The sequence below is a fragment of the Denticeps clupeoides genome, chromosome 9 (assembly GCF_900700375.1).
Source record: "Denticeps clupeoides chromosome 9, fDenClu1.1, whole genome shotgun sequence".
NCBI lineage: Eukaryota > Metazoa > Chordata > Actinopteri > Clupeiformes > Denticipitidae > Denticeps > Denticeps clupeoides.
Window position 1 is genome coordinate 3,986,566 of NC_041715.1, and position 23,251 is coordinate 4,009,816.

The window sequence follows — 23,251 nt, forward strand, 5'->3', positions numbered from 1 at the left end:
TCACATTTCTGCTTTTCACATATATATATATAAAAGTTCTATTTGCTATTAGAGGTCAAGTCAGGATGATCACAGATAAAGTTCTTCCTGTTTTCTGAACAGTTAGAAGTGTGTGTGTGAACAGAAGAGATCAGCGGAGTGACTGTTCACATTTTGAGTATTCACTTATTAAAATGAACTTCAATGACAACATGGCCATTGACGATGACATTTATGCGAATATGACAATATGCAACCCGAAGACAAGCACTGGAACTCAGCAGTCTGGTAAATTTTAAAGTTTTCTCTCTCGCTTGGTCTGTATACAGAACAATTATATGTGGACAATACAATAATGCAATAAAAAGTATTAGTTAGCTTTCCTGGTTGCAACATTCAACCTTAATATTTCATATTTATCTTTTTTACATTAAATACCAACACTTGAACACTATTACTTTATAGGGAATGCTGTTGAAGAATATGCCGAGAATTTCTAAACTTTTCAATTTCAATTCCATTTCAGATGCAATTTGCAATTATTTGCTATGCTAAAGTCAAAGTCAACTTTATTGTCATCTCACCATATACAAGTACAGAGAGAGATGAGATTGGGAAAATGTTAAGGATGAAATCGGAAAAACATCTACAAATGAAAGACATTTGCTATTCTCAAAGCTACAGAACTAGTCAACTCGAAGCCACAACAATTCACTCATTTCTGCTGGGCTATATCTTTATTTGCAAAAGCAATGTGCTGCAATAATTTATTCATTCAAAAAGTAACATTTTCAACGTGTTCTGAGTGAAACGTGTCACACAATGTTGTTATCTGTGTTGGTCTTGTGTAATATGCAGTTGTTGCAACAGCAGCAGATGGAATCAGAGGGGCTTTTAAATGTCTGTTCATCATGAATAAGACACGCATGCATATGCACAAGAAATTATTTCAAAGAATTTCTGCAAATGAATTTAAATTCAAAGTCTACTTATAAATGCAAATTTGTGATTATAGTTGCTTTTTTGCTGTCATGCTAGTTATAACCATTCTATTAAATAAGAGATGGGTGTAATGTTTTAGTTCCTGCAAATTATACATGATGACTCTGGACAACAGACTGACCAAAAGATTAAGTGAACATCCTAGAACCTCATGAGGTTTATAATGAAAGCTAGTGTAATATCTGTGAAGGTTCTCAGTCATACAGGTCAAACAAAATGGTTATTCCAGTGGAAACTGCACTTGTTTTGGTTCCTTGACAACGTTTCACCCTGACGGACTGGTCGGAGTACAAACCCTGTGGAAGGTGGTAACGTTGACTCAGGATGGAGGTGGAGGCGTGTGTGCTGGAGTATATGCTTGGAGGTGTGTGTGCTTGACAGTCTTCAGTGGTGCAGCCCCCCATTTCAATAGCCCTGCACTTGTTTGAGCAGCTCCCCATGCCTTGGGACACGGCTTCCATGCCTGTAACTGGTGGTGGCAACTTCCCATTCCAAAGAGCATAGGTGGAGTTTTGTAGCTGCTTCGCGGCAGAGCAGGCCAGCACTTTGTTTCCTGAAAAAACGCAGAGTCATCTATCCTTAAGGAAATGCTCTTAACGCAGTGTTTAAATCCTTTAATCAGGCTACAAAATGCTATATATTTTAAAGCAGGAAATGTGTTGCTCTGGCAAAAAGTGAATAATATTTCATCTAAAAAAGTAAAAAGTCCCACAACAACTCTCACTGGTGTTAACCAGAGGATCACTGAAATGATCTCAGCAGGTCCTTTTGTGGCAGTTTTTTTTTTTTCTTTTTTTTTTCATTTTCGCGGCAAAGAAGACTTTGCAATTCATCTGAACTCTCTTTATAACATTCTGGAGTAGATGCAAATTGCCATAATAAAAACAGAAGCAGCAAAACCAGAATTTGTGTCATTCTCAAAACTTTTGGCCACAACTGTGTTTTCAGGAGGCAGTAATTGTGGGAGAAGTTTCTCCAGATGGGCTGCAGTGTGTCTGGGACTGCTGTGTATTCTCCTGCTGGGGCTCGTCGCATGGATGACCATCAGACACACAGCAGAGAAGGAGGAGTTCCTCGCCAGAAATAAGTTCCTGGCTGAGGACAGGAACCAGTCCATCATTAACCAGCGTGACCTTCAAAACAGAGTCACAGATCTTGGTGAACAAAGTGCTATATTATGACCAGCCAGGATGATAATCTGAGATATTATAATCTAAGATGGGTGAGTTTTTACTCACATATGTCCTCATTACAGAGAACCGATGGAAAAAGTTCCACAAATTATTCCACTCCACTTCTCCACGGACTTGGAATAAGAGCAGAAAATATTGTCAAGATAGGGGTGGAGACCTAGTGGTCATAAGGAACAAATGGGAACATGTGAGTATGAGAGGAGCAAGATTTTGTATAAGAGGGAGAGTTTCATAATTAAATTTAATCTTTTATGACTTAGATGCTCCTTAATGAGAGGCGTCTAGATGGGTGGCTCGGTCTAACTGACCAAGGTCAAGATGGGACCTGGAAATGGGTGGATGGTTCCCCACTGACTCTTCAGTAAGATTTCATTTTGTTTTAAGATAAATGCATTAAAATACTTTACAGATGTCCTCAGATGTCAGAAAGGTGGCACTCATGCTTCCTCTAGTGGTGAACGTCAGAACTGCAGTGTGTTTAAAACAGTGCAGTACTTCTTAACAAGCCGGATATAGCTATAATACTGAGCGGAATGAGCGTAGGTAAAGGACAGAAGTGCAGTGATACAACAGAAAACAGACAAATCTACAAACAGGATGAGGCCTGTAAAAAAGAGATTGTCAGCGTCTCACCTGAGGAAGTCAGTTTAAGGAGACATACTCACAATGTCAATCAGACAATATCATTAATGTTATCAAGACTTATACTAATAAGAAATTCATTTTATTTTAGATTCTGGAACTCTGGAAAACCTGGGATCAGAAATGGTCGGAATGACTGTGTTGTATTACACTCTAATCAACAACATCCCGAGCATACCTGGAGTTATTATGACTGTTCTGAAAACCATTACGTTGTTTGTGAGAAGAACTGATAGATAGAAGCGAACAATATGTTCTGATTAAATGTCAGCCCTTCTGTAACAGAAAGCAGTTTATGGAATTTGTGCAACAACTTCTCCACTATCATGTATCAGAATTGTATTTAACATAATACCCTTCAAATTATTATCTGCACAGGACCAGAAGAGACACAACCACTCATTTATTAGATTAGATTAGATTCAACTTTATTGTCATTGCACATGTACAAGTACAGGGCAACGAAATGTAGTTTAGGTCTAACCAGACCATTTATACTTATAAAATAAATGAAACCAGTCTCATGGATTTAGTGTCTGTGTATTAATTTCAGTTTAGGTGTCAGTGTGACACACAGTAGCACTGCACACAGTGCACACAGTGAAATGTGTCCTCTGCAACGTGTCCGCTGCATTCCTCTCCATCACCCTTGGTGAGCAGTGGGCAGCCATGACAGGTCTCCGGGAGCAGCAACCTTCTGATCATGGGGCCGCTTCCTTAACCGCTAGGCCACCTCACACCCATATTATAGACTGTTTTTTGAAACCATACCCCCTATTACCAAAGTTTTCTGGTGAACAGCTACTTGGTAATATGTTCTGTACTGTAATTTGATGGAGTGGTTTTGACAAAGCATCTTCATACACCAATTTTTGTCTTTTCCAATACGTCACACAACCCACTTTTCATATTTTTGTTTTACATTTACATTTACAGCATTTATCAGACACCCTTATCCAGAGCGACTTACAATCAGTAGTTACAGGGACAGTCCCCCCCTGGAGACACTCAGGGTTAAGTATCTTGCTCATAGACACAATGGTAGTAAGTGGGATTTGAACCTGGGTCTTCTGGTTCATAGGCGAGTGTGTTACCCACCATGCTACCACTCAGATGAGTGTACAAATCAGTTGTGAAATATTTCACACTTCTTTTTTCTGAAGCCCCACACAGACAGCCAGTCTTGCACTGGAAAATGAAAAAAGAACCAACAGATGTGATGCCAGATCTGGAAACTTCAGCGTCCCCACACACTGCCCCCCAGGCGCCTGTCATGGCTGCCCACTGTCCCCAAGGGTGATGGATAAATACAGAGGACACATTTCACCGTGTCACCGTGTGCTGTTCTGCAGAGTTTCACAATGACAATCACTTCACCTTCACTTGTCCACAGAGAGCAGAAGTTATTATCATCAGTTACCAACACTCTGGTTAAATTATATTTACATTTGATGACATGTAACACTGACTTGGTGTAGTTTACGGATCTTTGTCACGGCGTTGGTAAAAAACTTGAGGGGAGGTTCTGCAATTGTGTTTATACAAGTTATGTAAATATGAAATCTGTAATATGAAATATGTTCTAATATGAAAATATATGAGTTATTTCATTTTGTTTCACTTATAATGATTACTGCACTTATTTAAATGCGCAGCTCCTATATTTTGTTCTGTAATATATCTGTATTCTGTCAAAACAGAGGTCAGTGAAATGAAGGGCCTTCCTAAATATCCTACATAGGTACAGTACAGGCCAAAAGTCTGGACACACCTTCTCATTCAATGTGAAGGCATCAAAACTAAGAATGAACACATGTGGAGTTATGTACTACAACAAAAAGTGGAGACCTGGCCTCCACAGTCACCGGACCTGAACCCAGTCGAGATGGTTTGGGGTGAGCTGGACCCCAACAAGTGCTAAACACCTCTGGGAACTCCTTCAAGACTGTTGGAGAACCATTTCAGGTGAAGACCTCTTGAAGCTCATGGAGAATGCCAAGAGTGTTCAAAGCAGTAATCAGAGCAAAGAAACTAGAATATAAAACATGTTTTCACTTATTTCACCTTTTTTTTGTTAAGTACATAACTCCACATGTGTTCATTCATAGTTTTGATGCCTTCAGTGAGAATCTACCAACGTAAATAGTCATGAAAATAAAGAAAACACATTGAATGAAAAGGTGTCCAAACTTTTGGCTTGTACTGTACTTCTTGTTACACTGAATGCCACGGCCGGCAACACGATGCTGCTGGGCCAGCAGAGGGCGGGCATGGACGTTGACCAGGGGTTATCTAGAGGGTGGTAGTAGCCTAGTGGGTAACACACTCGCCTATGAACCAGAAGACCCGGGTTCAAATCCTACTTACTACCATTGTGTCCCTGAGCAAGACACTTAACCCTGAGTTGCTCCAGGGGGGGACTGTCCCTGTAACTACTGATAGTAAGTCGCTCTGGATAAGGGCGTCTGATGTTATCTTAAACATCGCCTGCTCAACTTTATTTCACATTGTTGCTTGCCTTCTTTAGCCACAACTGACCCTGAATCAAGCCAATCGCCTGGATTACGACCTGTCTTTTGGATTCTCCTTGACCGACCACTTGATTTGCCCATGACCACTCTCTTATCAAGCCCACAGAAAGCCCAGTTGCTGATGCCCTTGAGCCACGCCACCCGACCACGATCCAGCATTCTGTCTTCGGCAACCCTATTTCCCCCCTACTCCTCCTGTGCATCCCCTCCCGCTCCTCCCACGAGCGTCCCCGCTCACCTCGGTTCCACTGCCTCCTGTCCTACCCTGGCTTCTCGTCCTCCTCCAAGTGCCCCCAGGCTTCTGCTATCATACTGAATTGTTGCACTTGGAGAAGCAGTGCCTTTAAACACACGGACGTTAAAGGATTTATGCCGAGGTGGTCGTGGAACAAGCTACCATCCTCCATCACTTGAAGGCCAACCTCTGCAGATATAATCATAATGTACTGATATTTTCTGAAGTGATTTTCACTGTTAAGGCCTCCCGCCTGATTTAGGATTGACAATGTTTTTCCCAATACCACCCATGTTTCCGGTTTTGCTAAGAACACAGAGAGATCTCCATTTGCTGCTGGGCAACAATATGGCACAGTGGGTCTTTTCTTTGTGACACCCCAGATAAAGGAAGTTGTGCCGTGTCACAACAGATGTGTTCATCGGTTGTGACACGGCACAACTTCCTTCGTCAGCGATCCCTTGCTCGCTTGCTGACGACGATTCCGGCCACCCCTCCGGCACGTCTGCTCTTGCCGATGCCAAACCCTGCCGTCGACCTGTCTCTCAGCAGCTCGTTTCCACTGCCCCCAAGTCGTCCCCCAGAGACCGTTCCTCCGACTCCACCGAGGTTCGCCTGCCGCTGCCGGACGGTCAGCCGAGCTCCCAGCACCCAAGCCCTCGCTCGGTCTCTGTTTTCCCTCGCCACTCCAAATGCCTCCACGGCATGTGGTGTGTCCGGTGTGCAAGTCCTCGCTTTCGCGTTATTCCAGTCCCAGTGCCTTTTCCGCGGTTTTGTATTGTATTTTAGTTTAAAAAAATCATTTTGTCCTCTCATCTGCGCCTGGATTGTCGCGACAAACTCGGACACTTACTGTAATTTTACTGTTATTTTCATCTATGCAATGTGAGCATTTTCAATTCCCTGGTCACCTCCTACCCTGTACCCTGATTTCTGGACCAGGAAGGGGACAGAATAAGATATTTATGCATCTTTTCTGTGACCTAGACCTATAATACAGCATGTTCGTGTTTTTGGACACTTTGCTTCCTAGAAAAGCCATCAATGCCACCAAATATCACCATCTTATACTTGTTGATATGCGCTGTACAGAGTATCAGTATTTAAATCCTACTTCTACAGTCAAGCCTTTAACAACACTCCCCTCACCATTACTTAACACTGCAGTAGTTAGTTCTCTGTTCAGTCATTTTTGCAAACTCATCACTGCCTCACTCTTCTCTCTTCTTTATCCTTCACAGTCCACTTCACTGTGTAGGGCCCTGTGAAATCCGTTTTATTTTTGCCTGAATTTCCATATTTGTTGACCTAAAAACTATGTGATCACCATCCATGCCTGACACAACCCGCAACCTAGATGTGCACACTACAGGATTGGGACCCGGGAACCTGAGCCTAGCCGGGATGCAAGAATAGTCCCCCTATTCAGGGGACTTGGGGGGCGGAGCCGGTGCTAACGTGACTTTTTTTTGACAAAAGTCTGTATGAAGAATGTGCCATGTTTGAACACAATGAAGGCCACCCAGAACCAACCTAGCACGATTACCCATGTTCCATCAAACAAAATTACATCTTTACAAGTGATTTATCAGAAGTAGAACTAGAAGTATTCTCTTTAAGTAAATGTCCGAAAAAAACATTTGCGACTTTAAATGGTAACGCAACTAATGGCTGGTATCTAACAAAAATGTCAAAGGTAGCTTTTAACTGACCATATGGAAAAAGTGATTTCATGTTGGAAAAGTGCGGCTGAAGCCTAGTTTGTGTCACGACGCAGCCAGCACCAAGCAGCGTGACAGCGGGGCTCTGATCACGGACATCTCGGGCTGATTAGGTGTCCGTGATTTAGAGGCCTGTAGAAGGAAAGAGACTGCATCAGGACAACGCTGCTGCATTACTGTGGACGGAGCTGTTCCCTCGTGTTTCCTTTGTTCCTGGTCTTCGTACTACACGCCTTTGGGGTTAGTGTGTTTGTTTATTCCTTTCTTTTGTCAGCCCTCGTACGCCACATTTCGTGTTATAATATGTCTCAATGTCCGGCTTCTGTGCCTTCGTCACCCCCACATCGTCGGTAGAGCAATTTTAACTTTACATCTGAGAGTCACAGACACCATATTACAAACACCGACTGTGGCCCCGTTATTAAACTGTTAGGTACCCATACATCTTATTATACCTTATAGATGAACCACTGTGTCCACAGTAAACAGTCCAGACACACACACATACAAATCCTGTAGTCAAGTCAAGAAGCTCTTAGAAGCTGAGCATTTTACGCCCAACATTTTGGGGGAAAAATAAAGAAATCTCCAGTCATGACATTCTTTCTAATGCTCTTCCTTTTTTCTAAGGTTGCGTTTGGAGGAAACCACAAGTGTGAAAGCACGAAAAGACTGCCACGAACAGCATTTTTCGAACTTGAGAACTGTGGTCTGAAGGAATGCGGCAGTCATTAGAAGATTTGAGCATGAAGGGGGGTGACAGAAAACGCATCAATACAGCAACCAATGAATCTAAACACTATGGTAAATCATATTATTTTTCATTATCTTTCTTTTGTGTTGCTGTGTAAAAATTATTCTTAGCACTCATTCCATGTTACTGTTACTGTTTTTACACATGAGAAATGCTTATATATGGAGTGTTAACTGGTGAATTGTTCTTGTTCTTGACTAAAATCACAAATACTGAGATATCTAGTTATATATTTAAATACATTCCATGTTTTTACTGAGGATCTAATATTAATTGGTCATGCTTTGCATATTCCAATGATAATATTTTGAGAAATAAAGAGCTAAAGAAATGACTTTACCAACTTAAATACATTTTCAGCTGGACACATTAAGGACAATTCAAGATTGGAGACTTTATTCGTCACATACATAAATGAATAGAACAGAACAGGAGGAAAATATAAAACAGAATAAAAGAGGAGTAAGGCTAGCAAAAAGACTCAGCAAGCTAAAATGCAAAAATGCAAGCAAATATTTATGTTCGAGGACAACATAAGGCAGAGACAGACATCACTGGCCAGGGACTATGGATACTGCACTCACAGTATAAAGCAGGATTAAAGTGCATTGTGCATTGATTGAGCAAACACCAGTGTAGCCGATTACAGGTTAGTGATGAACTTAAAAGGTTGGGGTGTGAGGTGTAGTGACATGTCCTGGTTCGGCGGTCTAAGGCAGAGAGACATCACTGACATCACCAGAGACATCACCAAGACCCGGGTTCAAGTCCCGCTTACTACCATTGTGTCTCTGAGCGAGACACTTAACCTGAAGTTGCTCCAGGGGGACTGTCCCTGTAACTACTGATTGTAAGTCGCTCTGGATAAGGGCGTCTGGTAAATGCTGTAAATGTAAATGTAAATGTAAATGTAGGAGAGGAACTCATCCTGGCCAATGTGTGTAAAGCAGGTAAGACCTGGTCCATATTCTCCTTTCAGGACGTTGCGGTGGTGAGAGCCGGTGGTTCAGATGGGTTACTGTTTGTCTGGGGCTGCTGTGCCTTGTTCTGCTCGTAGTCCTCATTAGGCTGGGTACCAGTTACATGACAGAAAAACACCAGTACTCAATCCTGGCGGAAAAAAATGCCCAGCTGATGGCCAGTTACTCAAGCTTGGCTGAGGAGAGAGACCGTTTACTCAATAATTCTGCCAGCCACAAAGGTATGTTTAAAAGAAGCACAGATGACCTTCAAAGTCACTTTGCAGAATGTGATTACATATGACTGCACCACATTGGTAGTTCTAAAAGTCAGTTTCTCTTCTTTCAGACAAACCGTGTGATCCAGGCTGGAAACAGTTAAACTGCAAATGTTATTTCTCCATATCTGCCGTGACTTGGGATGAAGGCAGACAACACTGCAAGGAGAAAGGAGGAGACCTGGCGGTAATAAACAGTAGGGAGGAGCAGGTAAATTATGTGTGTGTTTGTGTGTATGTATGAAAGAGGAACATTGTTCAGATGTTTGACTAGTCTTCTGTGTTCCAGGTCCTACTTATTGAATGGAATATGACAGGATGGCTTGGCCTAAGTTTTTGCGAAAAGGAGAAATGGAAATGGGTGGACAATAGCCCACTGACTGTTCAGTAAGAAAACGCAATTGCAAAACAAATGAAGCGAAAAACTTAAATGTTCCTTTATTTAATATCAATGATATACCCTTGTCTTTTCAGGAAATACCTAGTCTTTTGGCCTAATAAATAAGGCAATGAAAATTCTTGAGGGGTACCTCAAGGCTCTATTCTTAGAGCCATTTTTAAAAGATTATTTTACAGTATTGAAATAATGTCAGTATGATATATAAAACACATTGGACATTAAACCCAATTTGGTTGAATTTGGTTGAAGTATATAAACAATTTGGATATTAAAATTGACTCAGTTAAAATACTTTACTTGACATTGTTTTTGCCATATGTGCCCTGAGATTTGCAATAATCCTGCCCCTTATTCATAATTTTTCTGTCTTCACACTTTATTTATAGATTGTGGGACATAGGTGAGCCTGACAAGAGAGAAGGAGCCAATTCGTACTGCGCAGGATTTTATGCTAATAAAGAAAAGCCAGATCAGTCCTGGCATGATTACCCCTGTTCCAGAAAGCAATGGGCAGTCTGTGAGAAATTTGATTAACACATAGGGTGTACAGTGTGAAAACAGGTGGGTTAAGTTGGGTAAAAAATACCGTTCCTCATTGTCTCTGCATGTGGAATCCAATGACCTTTGCTTTGAAAATTACTGATAAAAAGTTATGCTATGGTCTTCTTTTTTATTTTCTTCATTTTTGGCCTGGACTCTTTAACTGAGCCATTTTTGTATTTTATCTTATCTTCTCATCTGACATGATTAATGCTTGGCAGTCAGTATCTGTTTGAAAACCTCTCTGTGAAAGCTTCTTTTCGAGACCAAATTGTTCATAGGCCTGATGTGTTCCACTGTACTCCATTGCTTAACTACATTCATTAAAATGTCTGTACTTGTGTGGTTCTAGTTTATATGTAAAAATTTGGTGCTTAAGAATCATTATGTATAATACAAACAAGCTTAGAGCCATGACTAAGAGCACCCATCTCAAGGTCTGGGTAGTATTCATTAATCAAGATAAGAATCAAACCACTTTTGTGGTTACGTCAGCATGTCTCTGAAAGAGACATGTGAAAAAGCCCACTGATGAGGAGAACTGATATTTCTGACTCAAAACAAACTGCACTATATGCACACGTATGCAACTTTTCTAAAAAGGGTGTCATGAATACCATCAGTTTATTTGTGGAGAGTAGAATGGAGCCACGTGAGAGCTTCTATGGAAATCTGAGTAACTAAACCTGCTGCGTAACTTTCAGCACTGATGGTGCTTTTCCAGATGTTTAGTCCAGAGGAACTCGGTATCTGTGGTTTCCAAGAGTAATTTTGCAATTGGACCACAGAAATGTTCAGAACGTATTGTGATCCTTCCCAAATACACTGAACAAAAATATGCTGAACTGACTATATGCATCTGAAGCATTTTCTACATACAAAAGACTCTCAAATAATGTTTAAATCTGTGTTAGGGAGCACTTATGAGGCTCTCTCAGCATCAGATCATCATGCTTCATAGCATTAGATGACATCAGGTCGTCCAGCTTGAGCAAAGCGGCGTCCCCACACACTGCTCCCCGGGCGCCTGTCATGGTTGCCCACTGCTCACCAAGGGTGATGGGTTAAATGCAGAGGACAAATTTCACTGTGTGCACTGTGTGCTGTGATGCGTATCACAAGTGACAATCACTTCACTTTCACTTCACTTCAACAAGGTGCTGATTCGACTCCACGATTATTGCATAGATGCCTTAGACTACCCACACTTAAAGGCCATTCTGAAATGTGAAGTTTGAACACACAGCAAAATGAGGGTTCTTACACCTTCTCACAAAATAATTTCTAGGACTTTTCCATCACTTTTCAATTACTCTAAGGCAATTTTTCATGACCATATGTTCTCTGAAACTAGTTGTGCTAGTTTTAAACGTTGTTTCTCGCAAAGTCTTACAAGAAAATATGTGCTTCATTATGCATTCATGTGTCGGTGGGGCAGTGGTGGCCTAGCGGTTAAGGAAGCGACCCCGTAATCAGAAGGTTGCCGGTTCGAATCCCGAGCCGCCAAGGTGCCACTGAGGTGCCACTGAGCAAAGCACCGTCCCCACACACTGCTCCCCGGGCGCTGGTCATGGCTGCCCACTGCTCACTCAGGGTGATGGGTTAAATGCAGAGGACAAATTTCACTGTGTGCACCGTGTGCTGTGCTGCTGTGTATCACATGTGACAATCACTTCACTTCACAATCAGATTTCAATGACTTTTTCATGACTTTATACTGACAAAACTTTTCGAGACCTGGAAAATGATCTTTGCAGATTCCATGACTTTTGCAGGTTTTTAATGACCGGAAGAACCCCGCACAATGCCACAGATGTCACATCTTTTGAGGAAGTGTGCAATTGGCATGCTGACTGTAGGAATGTTCGTCATCCTCATTGGGGTCTGGACTTGACTGCAGCAACCTGATCATTTCTAGGCAACAGAGATGTGTTGAGCTGCATGAGGCAAACTGTGGCCACACCAGATACTGACCTTGACCTTGACTGACACCACACTCACCCTGATATGCCCCATCTGTGAGGTGAATGTCCTCCCCGGCATGTCCACTGTTGGGTATGTCTTGTTTTGGGATTAAACCCCCATTTGTTCCCTGGTGTCGTGTGATTGCATACCTGCACCACACTGCCATGACAAGCGGAGATAATGAAACAATAAAAGACATAAGTGAAACTGTGACTAACATGTATACAAGCCGTTTGTCTTATTTCAATAGAACTCTAGGATGATGTCCTGTCTCCATCTATGGCTCTCACAGCATCAGATCATCATGCTTCGTAGCATCAGATGACATCAGGTCGTCCAGTGCTATATTGCACAGAACCACACAGGGTAAAATAAGGGGCAGGGTAAAATAAAATGGTGGCCTAGCGGTTAAGGAAGCAGCCCCATAATCAGAAGGGTGCTGGTTCGAATCCCAATCCGCCAATGTGCCACTGAGGTTCCACTAAGCAAAGCACTGTCCCCACACACTGCTCCCCCATGGCTGCCCACTGCTCACTCAGGGTGATGGGTTAAATGCAGAGTACAAATTTCACTGTGTGCACCGTGTGCTGTGCTGCTGTGTATCACATGTGACAATCAATTCACTTTACTTCAATAATGTTAATAAAGCAGAGTTCCTCCAGCTGGTCCAACACAGCGCTCCACTGTGGCTCGTGTGTGGCTGTGTATGTGATGTTGTATCCCCTTTCCCATTTTAAAACGGTGCCAGATCCACCATGGCTGAATGTAATTACTGTCATCGCTCTTATTTAAGTATGATTTTTCGAGAGATTATGATATAATTTATCCTGGATATGTTAGTTTTCTTTGACTGCTGTACGGGGCAGCCGTGCACCCCCTTCTGGCCCGGAGGACGTGTTGGCAACTGTGACAACACACAAAAAAGTACTTGTGAGAGAAATATAATATAATTCATTTCAAATTCTATGCAGTCTGTAACCTTACAGTGAGATAAGTTGAGAAAGAAAGTTAATCATATATAGCCAATAACAAACATCACCTGGGTGGTAGAAGCCTAGTGGGTAACACACTCGCCTATGAACCAGAAGGAGGTTCAAATCCCATTTACTACCATTGTGTTCCTGAGCAAGACACTTAACCCTAAGTTGCTCCAGGTGGGGACTGTCCCTGTAACTACTGATTGTAAGTCGATCTGGATAAGGGCGTCTGGTAAATGCTGTAAATGTAAATGAAATTCTGCCGGCTTAACATAGTTTAAAAGTAGCTATGATGTAATTTATTCTCTGTCACAGCTTGACAGGGGATTATTTTCTGAGAAAAACAGCTACCCTTTTTTCCACTGTGCGGTAAGTGTACTTACGTTCGGACTGTGTGTTTGGTACGGAAAATGTGCTTCCTCAGAAAGGAAGGAGCTACACATAAATTGGCTGGCTCTTCCTCACGTTGCCTAAAAAAAGCAATAGACATTTCACCCATTACACCCCGGTCATTGCCACTTCCAGCTTAAATAAGATTTATCTTAATATTTATCTGATTTGATCCTATTTCCTCAGCTGCAGCGTGGGTCTGCACTGACAGATCGTGCACGATCTGAGAGCAGCCATTAACTTCTGCGTACCGCACATTTGATAAATGAGTGTACTCAATGGAGTGTTAAATCCTCCCACCTGAACTCATGCCAATGATGCCTTCCCCAACACGCTACACAACCCAGACATCAGTCATGACACATCACGACTTCCTTCTTTCAATTTCCACACACTGTGCCTGGCATAGTTGTCTGGCAGCAAATGGAGATCCCTCTGCGTCCTTATCAAAATGTTCAGGAAGGTGACAGAACCAACAGTGGTGAAGCCAGGCGAGGCGCACAAACGACCGGTAAATCTTTATCTCTTACCAACTAGATGCTTCGGTGAAGATATGTCTCCATTTGGTGTGATTTACTTATCTCAGTCAGGAGGGTCTGCAACTGGGTTGCTATGTGCTTGGGAGTGTTCTGTGTTCTCCTGCTGGCCCTGATGAAGTGGATGTGCCTCAGACACTGTCTGGAGAAAGCCCATGTTCTGACCAATCACAGTACGGCCGAAGAGGTGGACCAGTTATGGACAAGGCTGCTCGAAGAGAGGGAGCAGCTGGAGACCAGTTACCAGAGACTGGCTGAGGAGAGAGACCAGTTACTGACCCATTGCCGCCAGTTGGAAGCTGACATTCGCGACCTTCAACTAAAAGTCACTGATGCTGGTGATTAAAGTCTTGATAATTCTTCCTGTTTTTTAGTTATGCGGTGCTTTCAGTGACTTTACTTTTGTTACAGAAAACCTCTGGAAAAAATTCAACAATTTATTCCACTCTACTGAAATGAGGACTTGGCATGAGGCCAGAGAATATTGTAAAGGGGGGGGGCGGAGACCTAGTGGTCATAAGAAACAGAGAGGAACATGTGAGTATGAAAATAGCCCGGGATATGATGTTCATGTGCACTATTTCAACATCAACCTCATGTGATTCAGATGCTTCTTAATTCGAGAGTGTTGGATGGATGGATGGGCCTCACTGACCAAGGACAAGACGGGACCTGGAGATGGGTGGATGGTACCCCACTGACTATTCAGTACGTCTTTTTTAATGCTATAAAGGCATAAAATACACACATTTACATGATTCTTAATAAAGGGTGCAAACAACACAGTATACAAGCATAAAAGAATAATCATTGCAAATATTGATATCCTGTATACTGAAGTGAGCAACCGATTTTATTCTGAAAATATTGGCTGCATTTTGGCTTTTGGTCAATTTGAATTTCTTTAACAAATATCAGCCAGTCAGAAAAATGGACAATATGTAAAACATATGTTGTGCTGTCTTGTGCTGCTACTCGATATCGCTAATCGATATGCCTATTTACAACATTTATTTCTCATACAGCCTATAATCACATACAGTATGTCTCAATGGGCTTTGACAGGCCCTACAGTTGACACCCATCACACGTGAGCCTTCTGCACACAGGGAAAAACTCCACACACACACACACACAAAAAAAAAAAAAAATAGCAAAGAGGAAGGAGTGATACAGAGAGGGACCCTCTTCCAGGGTAGAGTGAGCCTGCAATTGGTGTCAGTGCAGGGTTGGTGATGATTTGTCCAGGAAAAGAAAAAAGTCCAACAGGTTAAGTGGTGGAGTCCAACAGGTTAAATCCAAAGTGCAGAATGGAGCACCTCTCCATGTTTGGAAGTACTGGACAGTGTAGAGTAGGTTTTAGTCCTGTGTCATGGTGCACCAGAAGATGCTACAATAGCAACAAAAATTTCGGCCTGTCTCTCAGACATATCGGCATGGATGTCTGAGCGACACCTCCAACTCAACCTATCCAAAACCGAGATTCTGATCTTTCCAGGCAACAATTCCCCTCAGCAAAAACTTTGCTACTGTTAACACCCACGGCATCTGCAAAAAGCCTTGGAGTTTGGATAGATGACAAACTGAGTTTGAACCATCATGTTGCTGCGATCTCCAGATCCTGCAGGTTCACTCTCTACAACATTCGCAAGATTCGGCCTTTTCTCTTGCATCAGGCTACGCAGCTCCTCGTCCAGGCAACGGTCATCTCCAAACTCGACTACTGTAACTCTCTCCTGGCTGGAGCCTCTGCAGTCACCATAAAACCACTCCAGATGATCCAAATTATGGCAGCCCGTCTCATTTTCAATCAGCCAAAATACACCCATGTTACACCTCTTCTTACCTCCCTCCACCGGCTCCCGGTAGCTGCTCGCATTGAGTTCAAATCCTTGATGCTTGCCTACAGGGCTGTAAATGGAACTGCGCCCTCCTACATCAACACACTACTACCTAGCTACACTCCTGCACGCTCTCTCAGATCGGCAAAGGAAAGGAGACTAAAAATTCCTTCTTCACGGGGTCTCCGATTCCAATCATCTCTGTTCTCCGTTGTTGTCCCTGGCTGGTGGAACAACCTGCCCTCCTCCACACGACTAGCCGAGACTATCACCACTTTTAAGAAGCAGGTGAAAACCCTCTTGTTCAAAAAATATTACAGACAAATCTAACACTTACACACGCACATGTGTACACATTGCACAAACAATACAAAAATGTATAAATACATTATAATTTTTCTTCGTCTAGCACCTAACAATCTCTGAGCATGCTCCTCGCTGACAAGTTTACATTTACAGCATTTATCAGACGCCCTTATCCAGAGCGACTTACAATACGTAGTTACAGGGACAGTCTCCCTGGAGCAATTTTAGGGTTAAGTGTCTTGCTCAGGGACACAATGGTAGTAGGTGGGATTCGAACCCGGGTCTTCTGGTTCATAGGCGAGTGTGTTACCCACTAGGCTACTACCACCCTTATCAGGCTCAAATTAAACGAGAATTGCTGGTGTCTTCCTATTCCTCGCTTTGGATAAGAGCATCTGCTAAATAAAGTAAAGTAAAGTAAAGTAAAGTACATTGCATACATAATGTCCATTATAATGCTACTGGTCCATTTGAAGATCCCTGAAGGTTTAGCTGTTACAGTGGCGGTGGCTGTGGTTTTTTTATCATGTCAGCTGTATACATGTTAGATGGTACATAGTGAAATGAAACAACATTTCTCCAGAAACCTGGTGCTACATGTAACAATTAAACAAAGTTACATACTGACATAAAGTGCACGTGTGTGACAGCGACAGACTGGGCTGCATAAAGTGCAAACAGGGGACACAGGCAGTGCAATTTAATAAAAGCATTAATTTAATATTAGCATTTAATAAAAAACATGTAGACCACAATGAGACAGACAGCGCTGAACTAGGGAAACGAATAATAAATCTGCAAAGTAAAATAGGGCAAAAACGGAACGGTGCATTATACAAGCAGCTGTTAACAGGGACAGTGTAATTCCACCACAGGTGAGAGAGGAATAGTCGGACAACATAGTGAAGTTTATTATACAAATGATTACTGGAAGAAAGGGAGGGCACCCATAAAAATGGACAGCCTTGTTTCAAGGTGGTTAAGGGTGGAGGCTCAGATCAGGTGCTGAGGAGGTCGGTGGAACACACAGAGACCATGAGGCTTCTGGCAGATCAGCACCCTTGCAAAGACAGGTTGTCCATTTTGTACCAACATGACATGCTATACGAAGCAGCCCGCAACAGAACAGGACATCGTTCTAGACAAAAACTGATCAATGACAGCAGACGTCGGCAAGCACCCGGGCATCCCTGCCAACATCACTGTCATCATACTCAGAACCAACATCATCCTATGGTCGACAGTGGAGAAGCGTGTTCTTCTACTTGAACTGACATCGAAGAAGCACTTGAGAGGAATCTCCTGGCCTAGTGGCAGAATACCAAGAGAAAGGCTGGAGAACCAGTCAAAGTTGGCCGTGGCTTTGTGATCCTCTAAACCAGTCGCATCCTGAAACAAGTTGAAGGGATAGAAGGGATGCTTTGCTGAGAAGAAATGATAAGAGTCGAGGGAAGCATGAGGCTACGTGTTAACCTGACTGCGGCTGCAGGGAGACGTCCCTCTTCAGCTGCCCTACCATCCTGAGATGTTCTGGGGATTAAAAGGTCGAAAGATCTGTGGGGGATGGCTTCCAGCTGAAGACACTGCAGCTGCTAATCTGGCACACATCTGCCGGTTAACAACTCAGTGTGTTGCTCAGGGACAATGTTAGTAAGTGGGGTTTAAACTTGTCACTTTCAATTTTCAAAGATTATTGGTAAGTGAAGGCCCACATAACACATCTGTTCACACCCTGAACACCCACCCTTTTAACCCAGCCCTTTTACTAGTTATTCCATTTGTTCTGATATTGGCCCTGAACATCAGAATCGATGCGTCCATATTGTAAATGATGAACTATGTAATTTTTCTTCCTGTTATTTTATTTAAGATACTGGAACGTCGGAGAGCGTCTCATCAAATTCCCAAATGGCCGGGATGACTGCGCCGTTTTACATTCTAATCATCGAAGCCCAGAGTACACCTGGTTTTCTTACAAATGTTCTGAAAAACATTATGTAGTCTGTGAGAAGAACTGATTTATCAGTAAAGCAGGAATGGCATGTTATTACTGCGATCGTCTGTTAACAAATGACATGACTTCTAATGTATGTAAAGTGTATATGTTACTGGTAGACATGTTCAGAAGACATCTTAATTAGATTATTAATTGGATTATGAATGTCACATCAAAAAAATACATGTTAACATTATGCCATTTATCAGACATCCTTATATAAAGCCACTTACGATGTGTTGTGTTGTGCTGTTTTGAAGACCGCACAGAATAAACCTGACTTGAGTAAAACAGTAATACTCTGTTTAATGTGTTTAAATGCAATTCAGTAAAGTGTACATGTGGCGGACCTGAACCCAATCCAGAAGGTTTGGGATGAGATGGACCGCAGAGTGAAGGCAAAGGGGCCAACAAGTGCTAAACACCTCTGGGAACTCCTTCAAGACTGTTGGAGAAGCATTTCAGGTGACGACCTCTTGAAGCTCATCGAGAGAATGCCAGGAATGCAAAGCAGGAATCAGAGCAAAGATGTTTTCACTTATTTCACCTTTTTTTGTTAAGTACATAACTACACATGTGTTCATTCATAGTTTTGACGCCTTCAGTGAGAATCTACCAACGTAAATGGTCATGAAAATAAAGAAAACACATTGAATGAGAAGGTGCGTCCAAACTTTTGGCCTGTACTGTATACATTTTTATTTCATTTGATTTCCTTTTACTTAATTAAATGACATTATGTCAAAATTATTTTAATATTCAAAAAGTGTCTCTCAAACCACGAAAACGGTCCAAATGCTGAGTAATTGGGCCATTAGAAGATTGTAATATTAAAAAGATGTAGTATTGTCATGTATTGGGGTCGGTAATTATGTTATGTTATGTCATTTCATTTAGCTTAGATGATTAATGCTTGGCAGGTAGTATTTATGCTTGGCAGGTAGAAAAGTACTCTGCATTCTGTGGGTCTGGTGTATGTTTCTTTTCCTGTTGTACTGACAGGTTCCAATGTTTGACGTGAATTCCTATCAGTGTTACTTCCTTTTGCTCATGATGTGTGAAAGCACCAGTTACAACAAATGGCAGTCCTGCTTCTTCATAGGCATGATTGCTGATTTTTTCATAGGCATGATTGCTCACCAATATCCTCAAACTCCACTGCTAAAGTAAATTATTAAAAAACAACTAGGTGCTTCAGAAAATTCATGGATAAGGTTTGGTGAAAGTATGGGATAGAGTTGGGTAGTTGAGTTCCCAAAGTTTTTTTAAGAAAGACTGCATTATTTAAGAAAAATTGCAAAAAAAGTTCATTTGAATTTACATTTATGGCATTTATCCAGAGCAGCTTACAGTCAGTAGTTACTGGGACAGTCCCCCTGCAGCAACACACGATGGTAATAAGTGAAGTTTGAACCTGTGATTTTGTGGTCTTCTGGTTCTAGGCTACTATCACCCTCACTTACTGAAAATGAAATGTACAAAGGGGCCACACACAGCCAACGTGTAATGTCAAGGGTAATGAGTGAAGGCGAACGAAGCAGGTTCACATTCACAATGTCACAAAAATTCCAAAAGAGAAAATTTCCAAAAACAAAATATACAAAAGAACACATGGACCGAGGCACGTAAAACGTACTGCCAGCTTGTGAGAGTTGGAACCCAAGGAAGAAAGGAAGGCAGATTAATAATGTTCAACACTCTTACAGTTCAACACAATGTTCAACACTCTCATAATTTGTCACAGTTTACACAAACCAAACAGAAAGGTGTGGGCAGGAGCCAGAGGGAGAAAGCGAGGCAGGTTAAAGTTTAGCACTCACACAGTCTGTCCGACGAGCACGGTTACATAAAAGAAATTACATGTTGAAGTCCGAACATGTGCATGTGTGCGTGGTACAGGGCCTCAAAGATGCAGAATAGCGATGTTGCGAACGGGGTGAACCTGTGAAAAGGGGTAGTGTAGAAAAGGAATCGGTCATACTTTATTCAGAAGAGCTGGGTGAAGAAGAAATTTGGGGGAATGAATGAAATGCTTCCGCCTTCCCAGATGATCTCACACAAAAGTAAAAAAACAAAAAAGTTTTTTTCAGGAGTGCCTCAGGGCTCTGTCCTTAGACCCCTATTGAAACAATGACAATATGACAGATAAAAAAAATTATTGGATATTGGACCTAAGAAGTTCTAAATAATTATTTGGTATTTGATACCTTTGATTAATGTCAAGGTATTCTTTTACTGTGAAAAACATTAAAAAACATTTAAATTCTCTTGTTTTTCTTGACTCTTTGGCTGCACCTTTTTTTTGTTTTCACTTGTAATTATGTCATTTCATTTAGCTTAGATGATTAATGCTTGGCAGGTAGTAATCTGTAAGAAAAGTACTCTGCATTCTGTGGGTCTGGTGTATGTTTCTTTTCCTGTTGACAGGTTCCAATGTTTAATGTGAATTCCTATCAGTGTTACTTCCTTTTTCTCATGATGTGTGAAAGCACCCGTTACAACAAATGGCAGTCCTGCTTCTTTTTAAGAAGATTTTTTCATAGGCAAGATTGCACACCAATATCCTCAAACTCCACTGCTAAACTAAATTATAAAAAAAAAGAAAATTCATTATGTACGTTGCAAACAAGTTTGTAAAGAGCACCCTTCACAAGATTTGGGAAAAATTGATTTATCAAAACTTCCCAAGAAACCACTTTGGCTTGAGCAATAGATTTTTCAGCACATCTCTGTACCAAAGAGGCATCTCAAAAAGCCTACTGAATAAGAAAACTTACATTTCAGGCCCAAAAAAACTGCGTTACATGCACAGGGGTTGGCCTAGCGGGTGAGGAACCCGTCATCAGAATGTTGCTGGTTTGAACCACTGAGGTGCCATTGAGCACAGCACCTTCCCCACACACTGCTCCCTGGGCGCCTGTCATGCCTGCCCACTGCTCACCAAGGGTGATGGGTTATAAGCAGAGGACACATGTCACCATGTCCTGTGTTGTGTTTCACAGTGACAATCACTTCACGATCGCAGATGTATTTAGAACTTCTTCTTTTTGAGGCCATTTGTTTATTTGTGTGCTGAGGAGAATGGAGTTAAGTGAGAGCTTGTATGAAAATATAGGCAACAAACCAAGTAACCAAGATGACGGTACATATGGCAACATAACAACCAGCAATCAAAGCACAACCGCTGGACCTCAGCAGTCTGGTAAATCTAAGATTTTCTTTCACTTTCTTGGTTTCTCTCATTTAAGCAAATAACACAACTTGAGCAGGACATGCAATTAATAAATTAGAAGCATCAAGCGTGGGTCATTTCGACTTTGTAGGTAGGGTCTGCTCTTCTTTTTAAGAACAAACATTTGGGAAGCTTTTGGATGTGCAGATGTCCAAAGCCGCTTCATGAGATGCTCCTTAACATGCGTGAATGATGTGAAAGTGTTCAGCATAAACCTTCAGGGATGTTGGAAAGGAGGTGGAGAGAAGACAAGTGTATAAAATGCTGCCATCACTGCAAAAGCTCCCTGACTTGGAGCCTTGCAAGTTTTTCTATAACCTCATGTGTTTTATTTCATGGTCCTGTCACTTCCGTTTTATTCTGTAATGTAACAAGACGCATAAATCAGTAGGCGTGTCTGTTACTGGTATAGTCTATATATGATACACAGTTCATGATTCCATATTTACCGAATTCTGAAATTCCAGAAAAGGTTCCACAGTGTTTTCAGGCTTTTGTTGCCTTCACTGAAGGCGTGGCTGCCACTGAATGAGGTAATATTTTAACTAAATAGTGGAATGTCTCACTTTGTATGTTTTCATTTTGTGTTGATTTATATTTAAAGTTTGGCTTAGTGCTTTTTGGGAATTGGCTGCACCACGGATGGGTAAAAAGTGTGGCAAAGGAATATAAATTAAGTTTTTTTTTAATGTCTCTACCTCAAGCAGTGTTCAGTTAAAGGAATCAACATAACTTTACTTTACTTTACTTCACTTTACTTGGCAGACGCTTTTTTTTTTTTCCAAAGCGACTTACAAGAGGACGACACCAGGAATTCCCATTCGATTTTGATTTTGAGTTACAAAACTAAGAGCCCTGATGAGGCTCTTAGTTCCATGTCAGGAATAAAACATGCTGGGGAATTCTTAAGTGCTAGACAACTACACAAGTCTGGCCAGGGACAGAGACATGTCGAAGGAGAGGGACCGACTTCTGAGCACGCTTGCAGGGATCGGTGAGAGCATCGGCTCCAACGCCGTTGGAAGTGTGCACAGAACGGGAGAAAAATGTTTCTCTGTTCCAGGGAACCCATGTTCCCCAGGTTGGCATAAGATGAACTGCAAGTGCTACCTCAACAGCACCGCTCCAATGGCTTGGGCCGAGGCCAGAAGATATTGCCGCGAGAGAGCCGGCGAGCTGGTGGTCATAGGGAGCAGAGAGGAACAGGTGAGCGTGTATGAGCGTGAATAAAGGCTGAGAGTGACGATGACCACCAGACTTCCACGCTCCAGGTTCTACTCGCTAATGAGAAAATGAACGGATGGATCGGCCTCACCGACAGTAAAAACGAGGGGACCTGGACGTGGGTGGACAGCTCCCCCTTGACCCAAGAGTAAGATTTTTTCCTCTTCTCGGATTTCAGCTACTAAAATGTAAAGAAACTTCACTGTAAAGTAAAAAAAAATTAATATTTGTTCTAGATTTTGGGCAAAAGGTCAGCCGGACAGCAGAGGAGGCCTTGACGAGGACTGCGCTGTATTCCAGTCTGACGCACAAAGCGCAATGTCATCTTGGCACGATTACGAATGTTCCAGCAGACACGCAGCGATCTGCGAGAAATTCGCTTCTCGGTAAAGACCAGACGACAGGACCTCAGTTTCACAAGGGGTGTAATGAGATGTTGAAATAAAAAAATACGATGAAATATTCGCACTCTCATGTTTACCTTTCTTACATTCTAAAATGTTTCAGCAAATGTGCTGTGCTGCAGTGTTTCACAATGACAAAAACAATC

General features: G+C 42.0%; 2 protein-coding genes across 3 annotated transcripts; both read left to right on the forward strand.

Annotated features, from left to right (window-relative positions):
* Window positions 1-72: 72 nt before the first annotated feature.
* Window positions 73-22,853, forward strand: LOC114796812 (uncharacterized). The gene is made up of 12 exons (XM_028991303.1): window positions 73-267; window positions 1,930-2,139; window positions 2,237-2,361; window positions 2,435-2,535; window positions 2,908-3,047; window positions 5,995-6,292; window positions 13,959-14,077; window positions 14,153-14,440; window positions 14,514-14,639; window positions 22,388-22,501; window positions 22,559-22,683; window positions 22,749-22,853. The coding sequence occupies exons 1-12, from the start codon at window positions 174-176 to the stop codon at window positions 22,851-22,853; spliced, it is 1,845 nt and encodes a 614-aa protein (XP_028847136.1). The 5' UTR covers window positions 73-173.
* LOC114796965 (collectin-12-like) lies at window positions 7,379-10,575 on the forward strand. Of its 2 annotated transcripts, none has more exons than XM_028991528.1 (5): window positions 7,379-8,107; window positions 9,115-9,258; window positions 9,366-9,505; window positions 9,584-9,681; window positions 10,081-10,575. In XM_028991528.1, exons 1-5 carry the CDS (start codon window positions 8,023-8,025, stop codon window positions 10,226-10,228), a joined length of 615 nt encoding a protein of 204 aa, XP_028847361.1. In that variant the 5' UTR covers window positions 7,379-8,022; the 3' UTR covers window positions 10,229-10,575. The 2 variants fall into 2 exon arrangements, with proteins under 2 accessions (XP_028847361.1, XP_028847360.1); XM_028991527.1 differs by having other exon boundaries at window positions 7,416-8,107; window positions 9,037-9,258.
* Window positions 22,854-23,251: the final 398 nt, after the last annotated feature.

What these genes read in the sequence shown, in the direction of transcription:
- LOC114796965 (XM_028991527.1), top strand. Translation starts at nt 8,023, where the DNA reads ATGCGGCAGTCATTAGAAGATTTGAGCATGAAGGGGGGTGACAGAAAA. An exon ending in TAATTCTGCCAGCCACAAAG is followed by an intron (nt 9,259 to 9,365) that starts GTATGTTTAAAA and finishes CTCTTCTTTCAG; the next exon opens with ACAAACCGTGTGATCCAGGC. An exon ending in AATAGCCCACTGACTGTTCA is followed by an intron (nt 9,682 to 10,080) that starts GTAAGAAAACGC and finishes CTTTATTTATAG; the next exon opens with ATTGTGGGACATAGGTGAGC.
- LOC114796812 (XM_028991303.1), top strand. Translation starts at nt 174, where the DNA reads ATGAACTTCAATGACAACATGGCCATTGACGATGACATTTATGCGAAT. An exon ending in CGTTGTTTGTGAGAAGAACT is followed by an intron (nt 3,048 to 5,994) that starts GATAGATAGAAG and finishes GTGTCACAACAG; the next exon opens with ATGTGTTCATCGGTTGTGAC. An exon ending in TAGGGAGCAGAGAGGAACAG is followed by an intron (nt 22,684 to 22,748) that starts GTGAGCGTGTAT and finishes TCCACGCTCCAG; the next exon opens with GTTCTACTCGCTAATGAGAA.